At 42.4% G+C, this 22,068-nt stretch overlaps 2 protein-coding genes across 4 annotated transcripts in view; both read right to left on the reverse strand.

Annotated features, from left to right (window-relative positions):
- Positions 1 to 1,210: 1,210 nt before the first annotated feature.
- Positions 1,211 to 11,645, reverse strand: ARPC3 (actin related protein 2/3 complex subunit 3). 2 transcript variants are annotated; one of them, XM_007448724.1, is made up of 7 exons: positions 11,501 to 11,645; positions 9,211 to 9,310; positions 5,824 to 5,900; positions 3,758 to 3,826; positions 2,471 to 2,597; positions 2,019 to 2,110; positions 1,211 to 1,538 (listed from the first exon to the last, which is right to left on the reverse strand). In XM_007448724.1, the coding sequence occupies exons 1-7, from the start codon at positions 11,504 to 11,506 to the stop codon at positions 1,476 to 1,478; spliced, it is 534 nt and encodes a 177-aa protein (XP_007448786.1). In that variant the 5' UTR covers positions 11,507 to 11,645; the 3' UTR covers positions 1,211 to 1,475. The 2 variants fall into 2 exon arrangements, with proteins under 2 accessions (XP_007448786.1, XP_007448785.1); XM_007448723.1 differs by having other exon boundaries at positions 1,225 to 1,538; positions 2,019 to 2,113.
- Positions 11,646 to 13,771: 2,126 nt separating this feature from the next.
- GPN3 (GPN-loop GTPase 3) overlaps positions 13,772 to 22,068 on the reverse strand; it is a 13,557-nt gene continuing 5,260 nt past the window's right edge. The window contains exons 3-8 of one of the 2 annotated variants that reach the window (XM_007448725.1): positions 18,686 to 18,853; positions 16,423 to 16,547; positions 15,718 to 15,833; positions 15,472 to 15,568; positions 14,813 to 14,941; positions 13,772 to 14,364 (exon numbers count right to left, since the gene is read on the reverse strand). In XM_007448725.1, coding sequence (XP_007448787.1) covers positions 14,302 to 14,364; positions 14,813 to 14,941; positions 15,472 to 15,568; positions 15,718 to 15,833; positions 16,423 to 16,547; positions 18,686 to 18,853 — 698 coding nt within the window. In that variant the 3' untranslated portion in view covers positions 13,772 to 14,301. The remainder of the gene's footprint in view (positions 14,365 to 14,812; positions 14,942 to 15,471; positions 15,569 to 15,717; positions 15,834 to 16,422; positions 16,548 to 18,685; positions 18,854 to 22,068) is intronic. The other variant, XM_007448726.1, reaches the window with a different exon arrangement.

Genomic DNA, 22,068 nt, shown 5'->3' on the forward strand with positions numbered 1-22,068 from the left:
TGATGGTGGTGCAACATTGCTGAATGTAATTAATACCAGTGAATTATATACTTAAAAGTGGTTAAAACATAGTAAATGTTATATTTTACCACAATAAAAGAAAAAGGAATGAGGTACTGATATAACATTGATGAACATTTTTCTTTTTTTTTTTTTGCAGTACGCGGGCCTCTCCCTGCTGTGGCCTCTCCCGTTGTGGAGCACAGGCTCCGGACGCGCAGGCTCAGTGGCCATGGCTCACGGGCCCAGCCACTCCGCGGCATGTGGGAGCTTCACAGACTGGGGCACGAACCCATGTCCCCTGCATCGGCAGGCGGACTCTCAACCACTGTGTCACCAGGGAAGCCCAGATGATCCTTTTTTTAAAAAAAAATATTTGGCTGCACCAGTTCCTAGTTGCAGCAGGCAGGTTCCTTAGTTGCAGCATGCAAACTCTTAGTTGCGGCATGTGGGATGTTCCCTGACCAGGCATGGAACCCAGGCCCCCCTGTATTGGGAGCGTGGAGTCTTAGCCACTGGACCACCTAACATGGATGAACCTTGAAAACATTATGCTGAGTGAAAGAAACAAGACAGGAAAGACCCCTTGTTTTATGATCCCATTTATGTGAAATGTCCAGAATAGGCAAATCCATAGAGACAGAAAGTAGATCAGCGGGAGGAAAGGGTTGGATAGGAATTGTGGGGGAATGACTGCTGAAGAGTACAGGTACATCTTTTTTGGGTGGCAAACATATTCTGGAATTAGTGGTGATGACTGCAAAACTTTGTGTCTATATTAACCACCACTGAATTGTACACTTTTTTTTTAAACATTTATTATTTATTTATTTTTGGCTGCGTTGGGTCTTCATTGCTGCGTGCGGGCTTTTCTCTAGTTGTGGCAAGCAGGGGCTACTCTTCATTGCACTGTGCGGGCTCCTCATTGCAGTGGCTTCTCTTGTTGCGGAGTGTGCGTTCTAGGCACGCGGGCTCAGTAGTTGTGGTTCACGAACTCTAGAGCACAGGCTCAGTAGTTGTGGCACAAGGGCTTAGTTGCTCTGCGGCATGTGGGCTCTTCCCGGACCAGGGCTCAAACCAGTGTCCCCTGCACTGGCAGGCGGATTCTTAACCACTGCACCACCAGGGAAGTCCCCTGAATTATACACTTTAAAAGGGTGAATATCATCTCAAAAAGTTTTTAAGTGAATGTCAAAGATAAGCAATGAAGTTTTTCTGACATGAAATGTTAGAAAATTTCTTTATTATTACTCATTAAGCACCAGCTTAATACTGCAGAAATTTCAAATCACCCGTCAACAACTCATTCTTCCCCACCCCACAGCCCCAAATTCTTGATAAAGAGCTCTTCAAGTAAAGACACACTCTCTTCTCTCCTCTGTATAAAACTTTATGAAATAAAGGCAAAGAACTGTGTACATCTTGCTGTAAATGCTGCCCACAGCTGTGGAGACAGTGTCTGCCCAAGGCTCCCTTTACTGTCCAGGTCCTGAAAGACTCTTGTTCATGAATTGTCTCTTCACAAAGCAAGTCCACCACTAACAAGAGGGGACAAAACAGAATGAACAGTGGTGGTCAAATCACAATGCAAGTTCAAGGTAAGGTCAGAATATGAATTTACTTAATAACAAAACTTAATATTGGTCTGGCAGCCCTTATATTATATAAACTCTTTGAAGATACATAAAAAATTTTCCTCCCTCCCTCCCTTCCTCCCTTTCTTTTGGAGTGACTCACAGGTTACTCAAAATAACAACAACAAAATAAATGTAATACATTAAAGCTATCTCACAGAAAAAAGCTGTTCTATGGGATTACAATGCCCCAACATAAGAATATACAACCAAAATTTGTTATTACATGCAATTCATTATTCAGTGTGATTCAGTGAACTCCTACTATGTATAAGGCACCAAAGTTAAGCAACACTGCAATGCAATAACTAAAGACCTCAATGTGTTTAACAGTGGCTACAGGGTAAAAGATGATTTATCAACTAAATAAGAAAAGAGTTTTACCTTGCTGGGTTTATCATTCTGAGGGTCAAAAACTTTCTCACAAAGTCTCAGTCCAGTCTCTTGCCTCAGCTGTTGTAAGTAGGCCCTCATCACTTCTAAAATCAAGAGCAGGGAGAACAATAAAAAACTGTATTTGAGAAAGCATCCCAAATGGACTGGCTACTGATCTCGACATTGACCTTGGCAATACATTTCAATACCTTCGAACAGGATAAGAAATAGAAACGACAGTTCAAATGGTTTTATAACTATACTCATTTTGGTCCAAAAGATTCTCCACATGTCATGCTTGTTGCCAAGGATCTTTTGTGAGAGTGAGTAGTAAGATAATGTACGGGCTAAAGATTCCACTCTCAATCTGTACACCAGTCAAGGCAAGAAAAGGAGGGGTGTTAAGAAGTCCAGTGGAGAAAATCTTGTGCCATATAGGAAGGTAGAGATGTTGTTCTTACCATCTTCCTGTTTGTTTGCAGGTTTGGCGTAAATTGCATTAAGTGGAAAACCAGGCTCTCCGGGAATGGGAAAATTAGTGATTCCCAGTGTATACATTTCTTTCTCGCCTTGGCTTTTAGAATTGCACTTAAAAAAAAAAAAAAATTATACACACAAACATAGGGAAAAAGGATAGTAATATCCAATTTTCAGTTTTTTATCTAAGTAGCCATGTCTGGGGTTATGTTTTTGGTGCCCTTTTGCAATCTGGTGAAGCCTGTAGGCCCCTTCTCAGACTAATGTTTTAAATGAATAAGATAAAACAGAACTACAAAAGAAACCAATTATAGTGATATACAATAATTACCATATTAAAACATCAAATTTATGACACAGTCATACATGTGCTTCTTTATTAATGCGCTAAATAACAAGACCCAGCAGTGGGCCTAACAACTAAATTTTGAAGTAGTAATGAATGTAAACAAAATTTCAAAATATCTTCAACTCTAAATGTAATATGAAAACGCTGGGGACTTCCCTGGTGGCAGAGTGGTTAAGAATCTGCCTGCCAGTGCAGGGGACATGGGTTCGATCCCTGATCCGGGAAGAGCCCACATGCTGTGGAGCAACTAAGCCCGTGTGCCACAACTACTGAACCTGCGCTCCAGAGTCTGCGAGCCAGAACTACTGAGCCCGCGCACCTAGAGCCCGTGCTCTGCAACAAGAGAAGCCACCGCAGTGAGAAGCCCGTGCACTGCAACAAAGAGTAGCCCTCGCTTGCTGCAACTAGAGAAAGCCCACACGCAGCAAGGAAGACCCAATGCAGTCAAAAATAAATAAATAAATAAATAAATAAATTTATTTAAAAAGAAAATGCTATAGAAAGTCACAGGTATTGCTAATACTACTGTGGATGCTACCTACATTAATCATTAAAGTAAATGCTAAATTTCAGTTAGAGATTAGTGAAAAGAAAGATGTAATCTTTTCTCCACTCAAGTTCATGGAACCTTGAATTCTATCCTTGGACCCCAGGTTAAGAACCCTTGAGCCAAGGGCTTAAAAGGGAATTTTTTGGTCAAGATTTCTGTCTTGGGAAAATATATGCAAAGCCTTAAAACACCACTGCCCTTATCTTCTCATTAGTCAACTACAGTATAAGTTCAGAGATCTACATTCAGATTTTCCTCTCAAGTCCATGCTCTAAGTCAGAGGAAATATTTTCTACTTGTCCTTAAAGTCTCAACATGTCTAAATACCTATTAATTTATGTTCCTGACAAATGATCATCCAAGTTTAATTACCTTTTGGAGTTTCTTTAGACACTCAGAAATGTAGAGAGTTATATATATCAAGGTCCTATCGGCTTCATTCTATGGGAAGAAAACAAAACTTAAAAACAGTTCTGATCAAAACCTAATAATTATGTGCAATAAATGAATTCAATCTTTGTCTTTTGATTTATCAACTGAAAACTGTGAAAGCACTTTCTACAGCATCAAAAATTCCCATTCTCGGGCTTCTCTGGTGACTCAGTGGTTAAGAATCTGCCTGCCAATGCAGGGGACACGGGTTTGAGCCCTGGTCCGGGAAGATCCCACATCCTGCGGAGCAGCTAAGCCTGTGTGCCACAACTACTGAGCCTGTGTTCTGGAGCCCGTGAGCCACAACTACTGAAGCCCGCGTACCTACAGCCCATGCTCCACAACAAGAGAAGCCACTGCAGTGAGGCCCACGCACTGCAACGAAGAGTAGCCCCCGCTCGCCGCAACTAGAGAAAGCCTATGCACAGCAATGAAGACCCAACACAGCCAAAAATAATAAATAAAAATAAATTAATTAAAAATACATAAAATATTTTTTTTTAAATTCCCATTCTCTGCATGCAATCTTCTCAAGCCCCCTTTCTGTCTGCCCCTGGGGAGGGAGCCACCAGCTTCCACCTTGAGCTTGTGTGGCTGCCCCTGTTTTCACCCTGAGCTTGTGTGGCTGCCCGTTTTCCTCAGCTCCCTTCGCCCTTGGGTTCCTGAAGAGTTGTGCCAATAGCTCCTCATTCTGTGTAGGAAGCAGAGTTAACAAAGCCTCCTGGAAAACCTGAGATGAACCATACAGCTGGCTAACCTTTAAAAACTCTTTCACTTCGGGATCTCTGCCAAGAACAGAAACATTTATGACTCTAAAGGAGGAAGCAATTATTTCACAAGTGACTTGTTCTTGAAGAGCTTCATTAGCCCAACTCTTGACCTAACCCAAAGGAAAAATGTGGAGAAGACAAATGGATGCTAATCAAATATGGCACATACTTCATGTCAAATTTTACACAGATTTATAATTTTAAAGAAAAAACTACACTTTTCCCTATTTTTAAGATTATATGATATTCGAGAGAGAATGAAATGTGGCAGAATTTTAATTACAAACACCACACTTAAGACTATACATTAGATATAGAAACATCTGTAACATAGAATATTTAGACCACAGTTTATAGACCGAGTCTACAAATAAAGATTTCACACCCTGCTTGATTCCGAGAGATTAAAGTTTGGCAAGGAGTTGAAGTCCCATATTCTAGAACATTATCAAGAAGATTTATTGACATTCCTTGTAACTTGCTCATAGCAGCATCTCAGAGAACTTTCTTTTCCATTTCCCCCCCTCCTTTTCTGCCCCCACCCCACTTCTGCCTTCCTCCTGAGCTCATAAGAACTAAGAGCGGAAGGGAAGAAATGGAGGTTGAGGGAAGGGTCCAGGTCATTGAATTTTCTTTATCTCTCCATCTTAGGTCCAGGACATAGAAGTATATTAAAAAAGTAACATAGCATGCAGAATTTTTTTGGTTTTGGACTGTCATACAGTAGGTGCTTAATATTGTTGAATAAATATAATTAAGTGTCTAGACCATGGGCTGGTAAATTTCCTCTGTACAGGACCAGATAGCAAGTATTGTAAGCTTTGTGGGCTATAGTCTCTGTCACAACTACTCAACTCAGCTATTGTGGCATGTAAGCAGTCACAGATGATATATAAACAAATGCACGTGGCTATGTTCCAATAAAAGTTTGTTTACAAAAAGAAGTGGGGAGCCAGATTTGGCCCTCAGGCTGTAGTTTGCCAACCCATGGTGTAGATCTTGGAGGAAAAATGAGGAACTAACATTGTTACAGAATTAGGCACTGTTCTGGATTTTTAAAATCACACAATCTCATTTCATTTAATTTATTCCTTACATCAACCCTGACTGCCAGGTTGATACTATCCCCATAAGAAAACTAAAGAGTAAAAGCTCTATACAACACTGTAAATCACCTATACTACAAGAAAAATTAAAAAAAAAAAAAAAAAAAAGAGTAGAAGCTCTGTACTTTACCTTAATTTCATAGTTTTTGAAGAAGACATTGGCCTTGAAGTAATAGATAGCTTCATCCACAATATCTGTATCTTTTGCTAAGCAGGACACAAGGGGAGTAAGACAGAAAACATTAGCCAAATGTAAAACATAACATCTAAAAAAGCTAAAAAGAGGGGCTTCCCTGGTGGCGCAGTGGTTAAGAATCCACCTGCCAACACAGGGGACATGGGTTCGAGCCCTGGTCCAGGAAGATCCCACATCCTGCGGAGCTACTAAGCACGTGTGCCACAACTACTGAGCCTGCGCGCTAGGGCCCACGAGCCACAACTACTGAAGCCCGCGTGTCACAACTACTGAAGTCTGCTCGCCTAGAGCCTGTGCTCCGCAACAAGAGAAGCGATCGCAACAAGAAGCCTTCGCACCGCAATGAAGAGTAGCCCCCGCTCGCCGCAACTAGAGAAAGCCTGCGCACAGCAACGAAGACCCAACACAGCCAAAAAATAAATAAATAAAATAAATGTATAAATAAATAAATAAAAATTTAAAAGCTATCAAGAAAAAAATATCCAAGCTCAACAGTCAAGGGTTTTGGAGTTTTATAAAATAAGATGAGGGTACTGAAATATAAAGTCTTTAGAAACAATTTCTAGAAAAATAAGCACATGATTTATTCTTATAGCTTTATTGTTTTACAAAAATTATACATGCCCATTAGAGAAACTAATTAATCAATACAGAAAAAAAACTTAACTGTCACCCTAATCTCACTACCCAGAAATAACTGCTCTCAACATTTGGTGAACATCACTCCAGATATTTCTCAATACATTTATAAAAATAGACTGAGACAGGCGATTGGGATTGACATATATACACTAATATGTATAAAATAGATAAGTAATAAGAACCTGCTGTATAAATTAATTAATTAATTAATTTTAAAAAAGAAAAGACTGAGACAGGGACTTCCCTGGTGGTCCAGTGGCTAAGACTCCATGCTCCCAATGCAGGGGGCCTGGATTTGATCCCTGGTTAGGGAACTAGATCCCACATGCATGCCACAACTAAAGATCCTGCGTGCCGCAACTAAGACCTAGAGCACCCAAAAAAAAAAAAAAAAAAAAAAGACTGAAACATAGACTAACTTTAATAAAATGCTTTTTAAAAAATACAAAGTACTCAATATAATTTTATTTGACCTTACATACTATAGCTTTAGGTAAAAAACTCTTAACTATCACTGGGATTCACACATACATCTTTCTTTTTACGAAAACTGACTTCAAATATATTTGTACAAGCTGTTCAGATGGCTAGAGACTGAGAAAAGCCAGAAGTACTGTTGTAACAAAGGCAGATCTCATTGCAAAATTTCTTTGCCTTTTTTTTGGGTTTTCCTTTTTTTTTTTTTTAATTTTAAAAAGGTCAAAATCCCAGGGTCTTGATATCCAACAGCCGGTTTCAGCAATGCAGAAATGGTTATTTATATTTCTCTTCCTTGACTTCTATCCCTCTCACACAGCAAAAATGCAAAGCAATTCTGAAATTTTGGTACTCTGAAGAATTTCAACAGAATTCTTTTTTTTTTTCCTTCCTTTTTAAAAAAAATTTTTTGGCTTTGCTGCACAGCCTATGGGATCTTAGTTTCCCAACCAGGGATCAAACCCATTCCCCCTCTAGTGGAAGCATGGAATCTTAACCACTGGACCACCAGGGAAGTCTGCAACAGAATTCTAACTCTAGACTTGTGTTCCCTGCAATATATTTTCTTATTTGCAAAAAGGAAACATCCTCAAATGATCCAAACAGCGCTTACAAGAGCCAGCTAGTTCTAAATGTCACATTGCAGGGAGGGGGAGGAGGCTAGACTATAGGATTTAGAACCTAGAAGAGTGTTTGGCATATAAAAGGTGTTCAAAAGATATTTGTTGAGGCCTTCCCTGGTGGTGCAGTGATTGAGAGTCCGCCTGCCGATTCAGGGGACACGGGTTCGTGCTCCGGTCCGGGAGGATCCCACGTGCCGCAGAGTGGCTGGGCCCGTGAGCCATGGCCGCTGGGCCTGCGTGTCCGGAGCCCGTGCGCGTCCGGAGCCCGGAGAGGCCGCAGCGGTGAGAGGTCCGCGTACCACGCGCGCACGCGCACGCACACACACACACACACACACACACACACACACACACACACACACACATGTTGGATGTAAGTAATTAGATTAATGTTAACAGTTACTTAGTCTACAGCACAGGCTTATACTTCTCCATAATTCCAATTCAGTCCTAATCCAGCCCCCAGGGAAGAGTTAAGAAGTCACTCCTTATCTACAGAAATCACAGAGTTCCGGTTTCTTGGAGTCCCATTTTCCCTCAAGGGACCAAGAATTGCAAAGGTGGTAATTAGATTTACTCCATCCTTGGTCAACTGCATCTTCTGATATATAATATGGTATTTTGTAACGATCTGAGAAGAGCTCTGGGCCAACACTGATTCTTATTCTTCTTTTGCACTGTAATTCTTTTACATTATTTTTTCTCTTTTTGGTCTGCTTTTTCCCACTGCTCCTTTTTTTTCATCTCAGAACAAGTAAACAGTGTGGTGACTCACCAAATTTATTAAGTTTACTGAACTTTCAAATGGTGTTGAAAACAAAATTAAGAGGAAGTCAAGTCAAATAATCTGGCAGAAGAATGGAGACAGGGTCAGTACAAAACTGGTAATCCAAACTATGGTCTTGGAAACCATGAATGGAACTCAGTGCAGGAGGAAAAGGTGTCTAATATAATACAAATCACACTGTTGGCAGAACATCTCAGAATGTGTCAGAAGAGTCTCAGATAGCATCTGAAATGAATGAAGCTTTCTGAACAGTAAAGAAAATGGCTCACCCTCACAAAAAAAAAAAAAAAAAAAAAAAGAGTACGAAGAAAGAAAGTAAAGATATAACGTTCAAGAAGCAAGAGAAGAAATTAGTAATGTTATACAGGACACTTAAGATTGAGGTATTGCTGAAAACTGAGATCCTGAAGAATGGACAAAGAAAGTAGATTTAAATAAAGAAGAGGTTAAAATACATTTTGTTTTTTCCAGCTTGATGATAGAGAAAGGAGGGAGACATGGCGTTCTACAGAAGTAGCAGCATTAGATTAGTTTTTAAGAAATGATAGTGATGATAGGAAGTGTTGAGAATTAAGCACATTTCCTCTTCCCTCTCAACAAAATATCCTGGAGAAATTGGCAGCAATAATAGTTTCTTGTTAAATGCAACATATACCCATGATCTGAAAAGGTCTAGAGCACAATATCCCCCAAGCAAATGGAAAATACAAGAGCAACCTGAGACAGAATTTCCTTGATTTGATGTCAGAGGGTTTCATACCAAAATCTGAAAATAATGGAGTTTCGACTTACTCTCTCTAGGGGCGGGTCCTTTGAACTGACTTCTGATAGGCAACAGTGCCATGTTTCCAATGAGTTTCGTGTCAGGGTCCATGAGGGAAGAGTGGTAAGCCTGTAGTGGCAAGACAGGTAAGAACACAAAAGCAGAAAGAGAGCAAATGTCAGCAGGGCAAACAAGTACATTTCCCTAAAGGAAAAAAAGACTAACTCATCCAAGATTAACTGGCTCATGAAAACTGACTATTAAATTTTGAGAAAATTTGAGGCAAGCTGGTTGCTGAACACAGCCATTATTAAAAATGAAATTTTATAAATTTACAATTATATAAATTATATTAAAAACAAAGGTAATAAATACGTGAAATTTATTACTTCCTATTTTAAAAATTTATTTTTAATATGATCTTAAGCTTATTTATGTCTTTTGTATCTTTATGGTGTAAATACCATATAATGAGGTGCTAATGTGCATCTCTTCCAGTTCCACATTCAGTGACACCACATTGGTAACTGGTAGAGTATTTACACTATAGAAATAGGCAAACACCATATAAATCAGGGGTACCCAGCCCCCAGCTGTTGTTAAACCACAACCCAAGCACTGGCTCTTCAGCTCTGCCACTTCCTGGCTTTATGCCTTTTGACCAAGACATCACTTTTCTTCTCTTAGCCTATTTCCAAATTTGTAAAATGAAGAGATACATACTTGCTTTCAGTGGGTGGATGGGAGTTAAAGGAGGAGGGTAAAATCATATTTATGAGAGCAATTTATAGGCTGATTTCTAGTTCTGCTTTTTACAAGATGTCTGGCTTTTTGTAAGACAACATGGGCCCCATTCATTTATTCATTCATCAAAAGATTCCTAAGCACCTTCTGTGTGCAAGGCATGTGGATCCAATGGCATACAAAGCTAGTATGGGCTGTCCTAGAAGAATTTTCAGGTGAATGGAGAAGACAGACATTAAGTCTGTCTTCTTAAGAGCACCCGGACAGGGGAAGTCCAGGTGCTCTAGGTGCAACTGGAATGATGAGCACAAGGCTTTAGTGTTCTGGTAAAATCTGGCTTTATTAAGATTTAATAGTGTGCAGCCTTGGGCAAGTTACTTAACTTCTCTGAGCCTCAGTTTCCTCCTCTGCAAAATGAGAAAACAATAACATATCTACTTGATAGAGTCACTGTGAGGATTAAATGGGATAATTTATATGAAGTGTGTAGCTCAGGGCCTGCCTGGCATACATCAGGAGTCAAATGGTAGCTATGAGATCCGTAAAAATACGTATCGATAACTGTGGTTTGCTCCTTTTTATTTCAGATATGCTTCATCTAAACAAGCCTCTACCCTCCCCTTCACCAGCTATACTGTCTTGTTACCCATCTATTTCCTTCATGGCATTTGTCATTATCTGAAACAATCTCCTTTATTTTATTTGTATTTACATGTTTATTGTCGGTCTCCCCATTAGAATGTAAACTCCTTAAGAACAGTGATTTGTTGGCCTTATTCACTGCTGTCACAGTGCTTGGCATGCAGCAGGTACTCAGTAATGTTTGTCCTATGAATAATCACATGTTATTGAACCTCTTTTTTCCTCATCTGCAAAATGGAGACCATGATGGTGATAAATCTACCCCAGAGGCTGGCTGTCAGAACTTAAGAGCAACCAAACCACCATCAATTTTTACTCCAACTCTGATGCACACGCGAAAACAGAAACATCTGGAAACCGGGCGCGGACCTTGCGTCTGCTCTGAGAGCCCTAAACCCAGCGGCGCAGGGGTGGCCGTCACTACCCGGGTGACAGGGGAGGAGTCCGGGAAGTGGGGTCTCACAAATGACAAGCAGCTTAAGAGACCCGCCCTCAGAGGCGGAGGAGGAGGTAGGCCTGCAGGAAAAAAAGGAGAAGCCGACTCTAGACTTGAGATATGAAAAATTAATAGGGCAGCCCTGGCCTTCGCGGCTCTAGTGAGGCTTTGGGAACCCTGCTGGAGTCGGGGGAAGGCAGAAAGGGCGAGAAAAGGGGTCGGGATTGGAGAGGAGAGGGCAGAAGAACTGAGGCAGTCTCCTCAGCACGCCCGGGATCTCCGGCCCACTCTGCCGCGCCCCGGTCCTCCAAGCCCGGTCTACAGCCCTGGGCCGCCCAAATCCTACAGGGGCCGGCCCGCTCCTCTCGCCTCTCCCCTTCTCAGGCCCCTGCTTTCTCTCTGCCCCCCTCGGCCCGCTTTTCTCAGCGCACTCACGACTTCTCGCCACTTTCCCAAATCCCCGCCTTCTCCCAACACCCCCAGCTCGGCCCCTTTACCGGCATCTTGGAGGCGCCCGGGTTTCAACCCCGATGAGGAGGATCGGGTTAGAGCGCGACGCTTCCGGTCTGGCAGCCCGGGCGGGGTAGGCGGAAGTGAGCTGGAAGGGGAGGGCGAGGGCAGGACGCCGCGCTTCCGGCCTTGCTGTTCGCGGCTAGCTGTTGCGGCTGCGCAGATACGCAGGGGCATCAGGGGGCGCCCGAGCCTTAGGCATGGGCTCTGAGTGTCGGGCATGCGTGAGGTGTGGGCAAAAGTGGAGATGGATCTCGGGGTACTGAATCCCAGTGATAAATCACCACTTCCTTTGTTTTTCCTTAAAGATCAGCTTTTCAGTGAAGCATTCCTTGGGGCACACTATTTTAAATTCAGTCCCACTTCACTCCCCTTTCTTTTTTTCCTTAGTTCTGATTCTTTTTAGTTTACTTCTGTGTTTTGTCTCCCTCTCTCCATGTGAACGTCGACAAGGATTGTTTTGTTCACTGCTATATCACTACGCCGATAACAGTGATGGTACATGGTAAGCATCAATAATACTTTGAGTGAAAGAATGAACTCAGCCCGCTGATTTTAAAAATGGAGAAAGGATCACAGTGAGAAGGGATTTGTGTATTGCTCTTGTGTGATTGTGTGCTGCAATTCTTTGTGTAATGGTTGAGAAAATGGACCCTGGGTTTGAATCCAGCTCCAAGATTTATTGGCTGTGTAACTCCAGGCATGTGCCTCAGTTCTTTGTCTGAAAATGGAGATAACAGAACTTACCTCAGTTTTCTGAGGATGAAACGAATTGCATGTAAAGTGCTTTGAAATTACACGCCCAGAACATACTAAAAGCTCAGGAATTCTTAACCTATTATGCCTCCGGTTAAAAGCCAAGCCTCAAACTAGATTACTTTGTCCCATGTTCCCACAACTGATTTGTTATTTACATCTCTGGCCAAATTGCACCTTTTAGGGGGAGACTTATTTGACGGGAGTGCAAAGTAGCCCCACAGTCACTCTCCATTTCATTACTGTTTTCTTTTCTTCACATTCCTTATCAGAGGTTTCCTTGTTTATGGTTAGTCTTAAGGGCCCAGCATATCCTCGTGTTTGCCCTAGGCGGTCCCATCTCAGCCCCAGTGCCTGGCACCCACTAGTAAATTTGTCTGAAGAATCACGTCAGGCTCTCCTACAAGACAGTGAAATCCTTCAGGACTGGAACTGTCATATTCATCTTTTAAACTCCAGTGTCGAGAGGGGAAGGAAATGGAATCTGACCCTTCAACCTCTCCCCCACAGGAACACACCAGACTCTCCAGAAGCTAAAGTAGGGAGGTATAGCTCAAGGAGTAATGAAGAGGGCGAATGAAAAGCTGTCTTTTCTTTCTTCCCCTCTCACATGACAATAACATTTCTAAAATTTAGCAACACTGAGAGATCAGGGTGTTTTTGACCTTTGCATACTCCAGGGCCACAGAAAAAGTCCCAGAGCAGCCCAGCACGTCCTCATGTTGTCCACTCATCATGTTCTCCTGAGTGCCCTGTGAGAATAGCTCACACCAGCGGACCATGGTGCAAATACCCAACTCCTGCCCCAAGCCTGGGCCTCTAGGCACAAGTTACCACTGATAGCTATGGCCCCTCACACTTTGCATCTTTAATGAAAATGGATCAAATGTGACACTGCAGGTGTACTTCTGCTACCTAGGCCCAAGAATGATTAAAAATTTAACCCAAGTTACAGGTTTTCTACAAGGACTTAATCTGCAACTGCAGGAAGATCCAGCACCAGTGGAGACCAGACCTGCTGTGAGGATTAAATGAACGAGATTATGCAAAATGCTTCTTCTTAGCACAATGCCTGGCAGAACTCAATAAAAGAGATTCTGCTTTCCTTTAGTGGGTGCTAGAGAAGTACCTGTTGGCTGACTAGCCATTCCCCAGGGCCTATCACAAATGAACTTATAAATACTGAAAATAAACAATTCAATGTGTCAAGAAGTTAAAAAGAAAAAATTATCTTTTGCATTTTTGTGTGCATTTGTTACTCAAATAAAGTACTCATTTTTAAGTGCTCAGAGACTACAAATCACACTTAAAAAAAAAAAGTCACTGCCTACATTTGGACACTTGGGGAAATTTACTCATTCAAAACTTTGAAAACAAAAAACAAAAAACAAATTGCCCTGGCTGAATATTTCAAATTCTGACTGGAAAACAAGAGTGTAATAAAAAGTACTATTTTCCTGTTTCTTTTATTTATATACATATATATCTTAAAACACAGTTACTTTTCATTTTTAAATTACACAAATAATACATTTTCAATGTAGGAAAACTGGGAGATACAGGTAAGCAATGGTCTTATCTATATCCTTCCAGATTTTTTTTTCTTTGGACACATATATGTATATTTTGTTACAATAATTCCTGTCCCTCCAAAAAAACTTCAAAAATAACAGAAATCAAACAGTAAAACTAAAAGTAGACTGGTCTTAACTGTATCACAGGTGCTAATTTATATTATATACACAAATCTATCTACATTCATTTCAATTTCGACTTTTAAAATCTAAATTATGCTGTTCCAATAATACTAAAAGATGCCACTTTAAACAGCAGCAGTTTCAGAATAACTAAGAACTTGATTCAGGCATGTTCCTGATTGCTGATAAAGAGTCAAGTATTACTTTTTTTCAGTATTATTTAATTTTTTCATTAAAATAAGTAGCTTTCTAGTATTCCATCTTTCGAAGAGAAGAAGGTTCTGCCAGTTCAGCCACAGGCTCCTCACACATTTGGTTACTTTTTAACAAACTCTTCATTCATTCTGGTGTTCTTGAAAATATTCGTCAAACACGGAAGATGACTCATCTTCATGTTCCTGACACAAAGGAAACACAAGATAGAAAATACATCCACTTCCCCTCAGTTAGACCTAGTATAAGCTTACATGTTTTTCAGGTAATGCTCTATAAGGAGCTAACGCCCAGCATCAGCTCCAGGTGTTGCTCACAGTGATTGTTAATAACAAAAGGAATGACTGACAGAATGTTTCCAGACATGTGGTAAATTAAAGGGCTTATAGCTCATTTAGAAGTAAACTCTTCCTCGAGTTTATACTCATGCCAATTCTCAGCTAATGTGCTGTGACAGGGCCCCACTGACATACGTGAGGGCAGCCCGAGCCCAGTTGCATTTCACCTCCTCTTTCCATGTATGCCCAAGCTCTGAGGACAAAGAGCTTAACTCCATGGGATTATGCAGGAGGCCAGTGAGTGCTGGTAAACGTTTTTACCAAAAGGCAATAAACACCCCAAACCAGAAAGTACCTTCGGTTCTTTAAATTCCAAGTCTTCTCCATACTGAATGGCAAAATCAATATGCTGTAATACGATGTTCATGCTTTCTTCATCTGACTGATCGTAAGGCAAAAATCGAACCATGCTGTAGTCGTCAATCTACAAGTTGGGGATTTCAGAAAGGGTCATTCTGAAGTACAAAATACTTAATTTTCAAATTATATTTGAGTTTTATAACCATTTACACTTCTGGTTAAAACCATTTGTGTGTGTGTGTATGTGTGTGTGTTGTGGGGAGGAAGGACAGACAGAGACAGAACAACAGCAAATCAATACTGATTTTTCTGGCTTATGACCAACTAGAATACTTGCTAACTTGTTACTGAACCAGACACTGTTTCATAGGCATTTACCTGAACTCAACCACCACTGGAAATTCCAAAAGGCAAAGACAGTCTGAGCTCCCAAAACAGCTTGGAATAATAGACACGTCAGTTAACTTACTGGCTACTGCCAATAATTGCTTCTAAATTAAACTGCTGACCAGCCAGCCCACAGACTCCCACCCTCCTCCTTTGGCAAGGCAATAGGGTTGGACCATGTTTTCCAAAATGGTGGCCACTGAATGGATGCCAATACACACCTGACCAGGTCATTAAAAATAAAATCCAACAATTTCGAAAGCTTACCAGTCCACATATAGCGTTAGTCAATTTTTTGAATTTTTTGCTTCTTAAGTCGCTTGTAGGGTCATCTAATAAAGAATACATGTCTGGATCTAGAAACCTTTAAAAGTGAGAAAGAAGACTGATGAATAAAAGGAAGACTAAATCAGGAAACTAGATTTATAGACTGACAGAACCTCACATCGAAATAAAGCTTAGAAGGTTCATCTCTGCAGCTGACATATGATGATATGGAAGAAGCAAACTCACTTCTCAATTTCCTTTTTAGCTTTCTTACTCAGCAGATCCATTTTCGTCATGACGTTAACTTGAGGAATTTCTAGAGAGATCATAGCACTCAGGGCTGATAAGATCCCAGAAATAAACTGAAGGAGGAAACAGAAAAGGGAAGATGAATCAACTGGTGCCAACAAAGTTCCCTGGTCTCCACATAAAAGAGAGGCTCCTGCTTCTCTCTGAACAAAACTGGCCTAAGTAAAAGAAAGGCTAAAGTAAAGTAAAAGAAGACAGTCCACTAATCAGATTCTTGACCCCTGGTTTCCAAGGGTGAGGATAAGGAGGGAAAATGGAGATTTAATCCATGGTGATCACAAATCTCAATTTAGATGATACCTTTAATCTTTTCCATCAAATATTCCTTAGGGGCTACTAATGGGAAATAATGTTTGTTTTAGATAGTTCATAAACTAGATAAAACATCATCAGAAAAACAGACTTATATGAAGATACACATCTGCCTAATTTTTCTTGGTAAGTAGTTCCCCCAAATCTATACAGTAACACAATTTATCATTTGAGTTAAAAATACATTATTATAATAATTTAATATTACGGGATATTAAATAATTCTGGAGTATAGTTTGTGAAACATCCAGAAATCATGCAACAATTAAAGGAGACTGCCATCTGCTTGTACCCATGACTGAAAAATCTACAACAGATTTATCCTCGAACCTTGAACGACTCCACCAGGAATTGAGAATCAACAAGAAAAACTCCACAGACTCGAAACTCCCACTGTTCTAGTTGCTGGACCAGCTGTTTCATCACGGGCAGGTGAGTGTACAATTCAATCTGACCTACATGAAGAACATTATGAGACTATTACAATCAGGATATATGTTAAATTACCAAATTACAGGAAAACAATTTCCTATAAGACAGCTGAGGAAAAAAAAAAAGGAAGTCAACCTCTGGTGGTAATATATTCAATTTTTAAGGGGTCTTACAGGCTCTTGAAATAATCACAATACCACGAGAATCCCAAGGAAACTATGCAGTTTTATGTAGAAAGTGAGGTTCTTCACACTTCTGTTTTTGCTGATCATAAGTGAATGCTACGGGCTTCCCTGGTGGCACAGTGGTTGAGAGTCCGCCTGCCGATGCAGGTGTCCCGGTCCGGAAGATCCCACATGCTGCGGAGCAGCTGGGCCCGTGAGCCATGGCCGCTGAGCCTGTGCGTCCGAAGCCTGTGCTCCGCAACGGGAGAGGCCACAACAGTGAGTGGCCCGCGTACCGCAAAAAAAAAAAAAAAAAGTGAATGCTACAAAGGTGTGTTAGGTTTGGGAATCTTCATCAAGCTGTACACTTATGACCTCTGCACTTTTCTGTGGGTGTGTGTGTATGTTCAGTTAAAAACAAAGGGGAGGGGGCTTCCCTGGTGGCGCAGTGCTTGAGAGTCCGCCTGCCGATGCAGGAGACGCGGGGTCGTGCCCCGTTTCAGGAAGATCCCACATGCCGCGGAGCAACTAAGCCCGTGCACCACAACAACTAAGCCTGCTCTCTAGAGCCCACGTCCCACAACTACTGAAGCCCGCACGCCTAGAGCCTGTGCTCCGCAAATGGGAGAGGCCACTGCAGTGAGAGGCCCGCATAACGCAAGGAAAAAAAAAAAAAAAGGGGAGGGACTTCCCTGGTGGCACAGTGGTTAAGAATCTGCCTGCCAGTGGAGGGGACACGGGTTCGAGCCCTGGTCTGGGAAGATCCCACATGCCGCGGAGCAACTAAGCCCGTGCACCACAACAACTAAGCCTGCTCTCTAGAGCCCACGTGCCACAACTACTGAAGCCCGCACGCCTAGAGCCTGTGCTCCGCAACAAGAAGCCACCACAATGAGAAGCCTGCACACCACAAGGAAGAGTAGCCTCCACTCGCCGCAACTAGAGAAACTCCGCGCGCAGCAACAAATACCCAATGCAGCTAAAAATAAATAAATAAATAAGTACATTTATTTTTTAAAAAAGGGGAAAAAATGTGAGAGCCACAAACGATCAAAACTAGGTTAGGCTTAAGTCTTAAATTCATAATTTGCCTTGAGAAGTCGTGTGATCATCTGTCCCCTACCAGTCTCACCTCAGGACAATTCCTTGTTTACTGTGCTCTAGCCACAAGGGCCTTTTTGGTGCCTCAAACACAGCTCAGCCCTTCCTGCCTCAAGGCCTTCAGCATGCTGTGCCCTCTGCCTGCAGCACAGTCTCCCTCACCTCAACCTATGGACTGGCTTACAAGCTACTTGATGAGAAGCCTCCCCAACCTCCCTGCTGTGTGGTGGTCTGTGCTACTCCTGTGGAGTGCCTGTCAGAAATATATTAAATAATCATTTGGGTGATTATTTATTTATTTGTTTGTTTATTTATTTATTTATGGCTGCATTGGGTCATCATTGCTGTGCATGGGCTTTCTCTAGTTGCGGTGAGCGGGGGCTACTCTTTGTTGTGGTGTGTGGACTTCTCATTGCAGTGGCTTCTCTTGTTGCAGAGCATGGGCTATAGGCACGTGGGCTCAGTAGTTGTGGCTTGCAAGTTCTAGAGCACAGGCTCAGTAGTTGTGGCACATGGGTTTAGTTGCTCTGCGGCATGTGGGAGGGATCTTCCTGGACCAGGGATTGAACCCATGTACCCTGCATTGGCAGGCAGATTCTTAACCACTGCGCCACCAGAGAAGTCCATTTGGATGATTTTTGTTTATACTGCCTAGCACTCCCACTTGCCTGTGGGCTCCATGAGGGCAGAGACCATGGCTACCTTGCTTTCTAGGTATTTCCAGGGTACAGAATAAGCACTCAGTAAACTCAATGAATTAATATAAGCCAATGAGGAAGCAAGTTGTACCTTACCGCAGCAGGATTTAGAGCGACGAATGCTCACTCCACTTTCTCCACTGAGGACAGAACGAGCACGACTTCAAGGAAAATGATACATTCAGATAGCTGACTTACCTGGACAGTCAAAAAGGATGTAGTCATCCTCTACATGGCCGAGACAGTCCTCCAGCCAATCGAAATTATTGGCAAAGTATTCCATGCAAAATACTAATCCTCCATTGGGACCAAACTGCAGAGTATTGTCCTCCATCACGTCATCCACCTCAATCAATTCCCGGATGTCTGAAACCACAGAGAGGGCCCACAATACAAAAGCATTATTCTCACTGGTGATAATTAACAATTATATAAAAACTCACATGCATGAAATTACTTCTGTACATGGTTATTCACTGTAGCAGTGTCCATGGTAACAAATTAAATACATTTTTGTACAGCCAAACAATGAAATCCTATCCAACCATAAAAAGGAGAAGCTCTTGGGCTTCCCTGGTAGCACAGTGGTTGAGAGTCTGCCTGCTGATGCAGGGGACACGGGTTTGTGCCCCGGTGCAGGAGGATCCCACATGCCACGGAGCGGCTAGGCCCGTGAGCCATGGCCGCTGAGCCTGCGCATCCGGAGCCTGTGCTCTGCAACGGGAAACGCCAGAGCGGTGAGAGGCCCGCGTACCGCAAAAAAAAAATATATATATATATATAAAGCAGAAGCTCTTTAAGAACTGAGGTGATATAATCTTCCAGGTATACTATTCACTGAAAAATGCAAGGTGCAGAACTCTGTTAGAATGCCGTCATTTATGTTAAAAAAAAAAAGACAAAAATTTACTATATATACAAATATACATATTTTATTTTACATGCATAGACTTTGGAAAGATACCCCAGAAACTAGCAACACTGGCTGCCTCAAGGGAGGGTAGCCACCTGCCAGGACACGGAGCTGGGAGGAAGATGGTTTCCTGCATGCTTACTCTTCTGTACCTTTTGCAATTTGAACAATGTGAATATACACCACCTATTCTTAAGCAAGTAAAACAAAACCATACCAAGAAAACCAATTACCGTTTCTTAATATCATCGCCCTAGGGAAACTACTTAACCTCCCTGTGCCTCACTTTCCTTATGTATAAGAGTGGGGACAAATCATATATCCTGGGGTAGAAGGATGAGTACTATATGAGATAATGTAGCTAAATCACCTATAGTAGGAGCTTAAACATTCTGGTATACACATGGTTCTCTTCTATTACAAAGTTTTGGAAATCAGTACTCTTGTGTTCAAACCTACAATCTCGGTTCACTCACAGCCACATTTATATGGATAATGTCTTCCTATGCACTTTCCCAGGGATAAACATCTGCTCAAAGTTAGGGCCTTCTAAAAGGACGACTCAAGGACATTAGTCAGTAAGGCACTTGTACCATAAAGTGATGTGAACTAGGGGTGGGGGGATTTTTGTTGGCTGCCATGTGCATCCCGAAGCAGAGAAGGCTGGTCTGTAAGACAGACAAAAAGAGACAGAAAGCCAGCCTAGATTCCTGTTAGTTTTTATGTTTTGGGTTCTAGTCTCTCATAAAGCCTTGCTTGCTCTTGGGTTTTGTGAGAAGTCTCCCAATTCCTTCTAAAAAAATCCTCCTTTTACATAGGCTAGCTTGAGTGCTCTGTTAGACGCAACCAAATGATCCCAAAGCAATGAAATGCTTTTTCTCAAGGAAGATGACTGTTTCATACCTCTTCCTCTCTTTTCAACCTGCCTCCCTCACCCTACCCACACCCACTTCTAGCCACCCTCAGCTGATGACCACACGTGACATTCACAGAAACCAGAAGTCAACAAAAGAGAATTTCCCACATTCCCACCACCAATATTACATGGTGCCTTCCACCTTGGCTTCCTTCCAGCTACAATGGAAGAACTCCCCAACTCTTGGCAAAGGCAAAACCCTCCACCTGTTTGGAAGCCCCTCCCCTTTCTCACTCTGGCAGTCAACCTTGCAGTCATTGCCCCTCTCTGGTATCTTCAGTTTCTTTCTTTTTATTGGATCATTCTCTTCAGCATACAACTCTGTTCCAGTTACCATCTTGAACCTTAAAACCTCCCTTGACCCTCACATACCCCACCAGTTATAGTCCCACTTCTCTGCTTCTTTCACAGCAAAACTTCCTCAGCAAGTCATCTCCGCTCAGCATCTACACGGCATCACCTCAGTTCACTCTTCAAACCACTGCAACCTGGCCTCCATCCCTACCATCCCACTGAAATCACCAAAGTCGCCAACACTTCCACATTCCTAAATCTCACAGCCACTCCTCTGTCTTCTTGTACAACTTCCCAGCTACATCTGACATAACCAGGCACCAGCTCTTTCGTGAAACAGTCTCTTCTCCTGGCTTTTTTTAAATAGATTTATTTATTTACTTATTTATTTTTGGCTGTGTTGGGTCTTCGTTGCTGCATGCAGGCTTTCTCTACTTGTGGTGAGCGGGGGCTACTCTTCATTGCAGTGCGCAGGCTTCTCATTGCGGTGGCTTCTCTTGTTGCGGAGCACGGGCTCTAGAGTGCGGGCTCAGTAGCTGTGGCGCACAAGCTCAGTTGCTCCGCATCATGTGGGATCTTCCTGGACCAGGGTTTGAACTCGTGTCCCCTGCACTGGCAGGCGGATTCTTAACCACTGCACCACCAGGGAAGTCCCCTCCTGGCTTCTTTGACGCTACATTTTCCTGACGTTTTTCCCACCTCACTGACCCCACCTCCTCTACCAGACCCCTGAAGATGAGATGTCTTCAAGGCTTGGTCTTAGCTCCTTTTCTCTAATCATACTCCCTCCCAATGTGATCTCATCCAGTTCTGTGGCTTTACGTTCTAACTATACGCTGTTGACCCTCAAATTTACATCTCCAGGCCAGACCTCGTCCTGAATCCCAGAATATTACATCCGAATGCCTTTTTTAAAATAATTAATTAATTAATTATGTTTGGCTGCGTTGAGTCTGCGTTGCTGCCCACAGGCTTTCTCTAGTTGTGGAGAGCAGGGGCTACTCTTCATTGCGGTGCGTGGGCTTCTCATTGTGGAGGCTTCTCTTTGTTGCAGAGCATGGGCTCTAGGCTTGTGGGCTTCAGTAGTTGCAGCACGCGGGCTCAGTAGTTGTGGCTCACAGGCTCTAGAGTGCAGGCTCAGTAGTTGTGGCGCAGGGGCTTAGTTGTTCCATGGTATGTGGGATCTTCCCAGACCAGGGCTTGAACCCGTGTCCCCTGCGTTGGCAGGCGGATTCTCAACCACTGTGCCACCAGGGAAGTCCCCGAATGCCTTCTTGGTATAACCTCTTAGATAGCTATCAGACATCTCAAACTTAGCAAGTGCAAAGAGAACTGCCTCAAACTTAAACCGATTTGTCTTCCTCCTCAGTAAACAATATCATGCATTCAACAGCTCAAGTCAGAAACCTGAGAGTGACCCCTGATCTCTCCCTTCCCTGCACCCTTCTAGTTCAATCT

This window comes from Lipotes vexillifer, unplaced genomic scaffold, assembly GCF_000442215.2.
Source record: "Lipotes vexillifer unplaced genomic scaffold, Lipotes_vexillifer_v1.1 scaffold21, whole genome shotgun sequence".
NCBI lineage: Eukaryota > Metazoa > Chordata > Mammalia > Artiodactyla > Lipotidae > Lipotes > Lipotes vexillifer.

Coding starts and splice junctions, on each gene's coding strand:
- ARPC3 (XM_007448723.1), bottom strand. Junction 5,901..9,210: donor AGGACCCGCCCCTAGAGAGA/GTAAGTCGAAAC, acceptor TGTCCTGCTTAG/CAAAAGATACAGATATTGTG. Junction 3,827..5,823: donor TCAAAAACTATGAAATTAAG/GTAAAGTACAGA, acceptor TTCTTCCCATAG/AATGAAGCCGATAGGACCTT.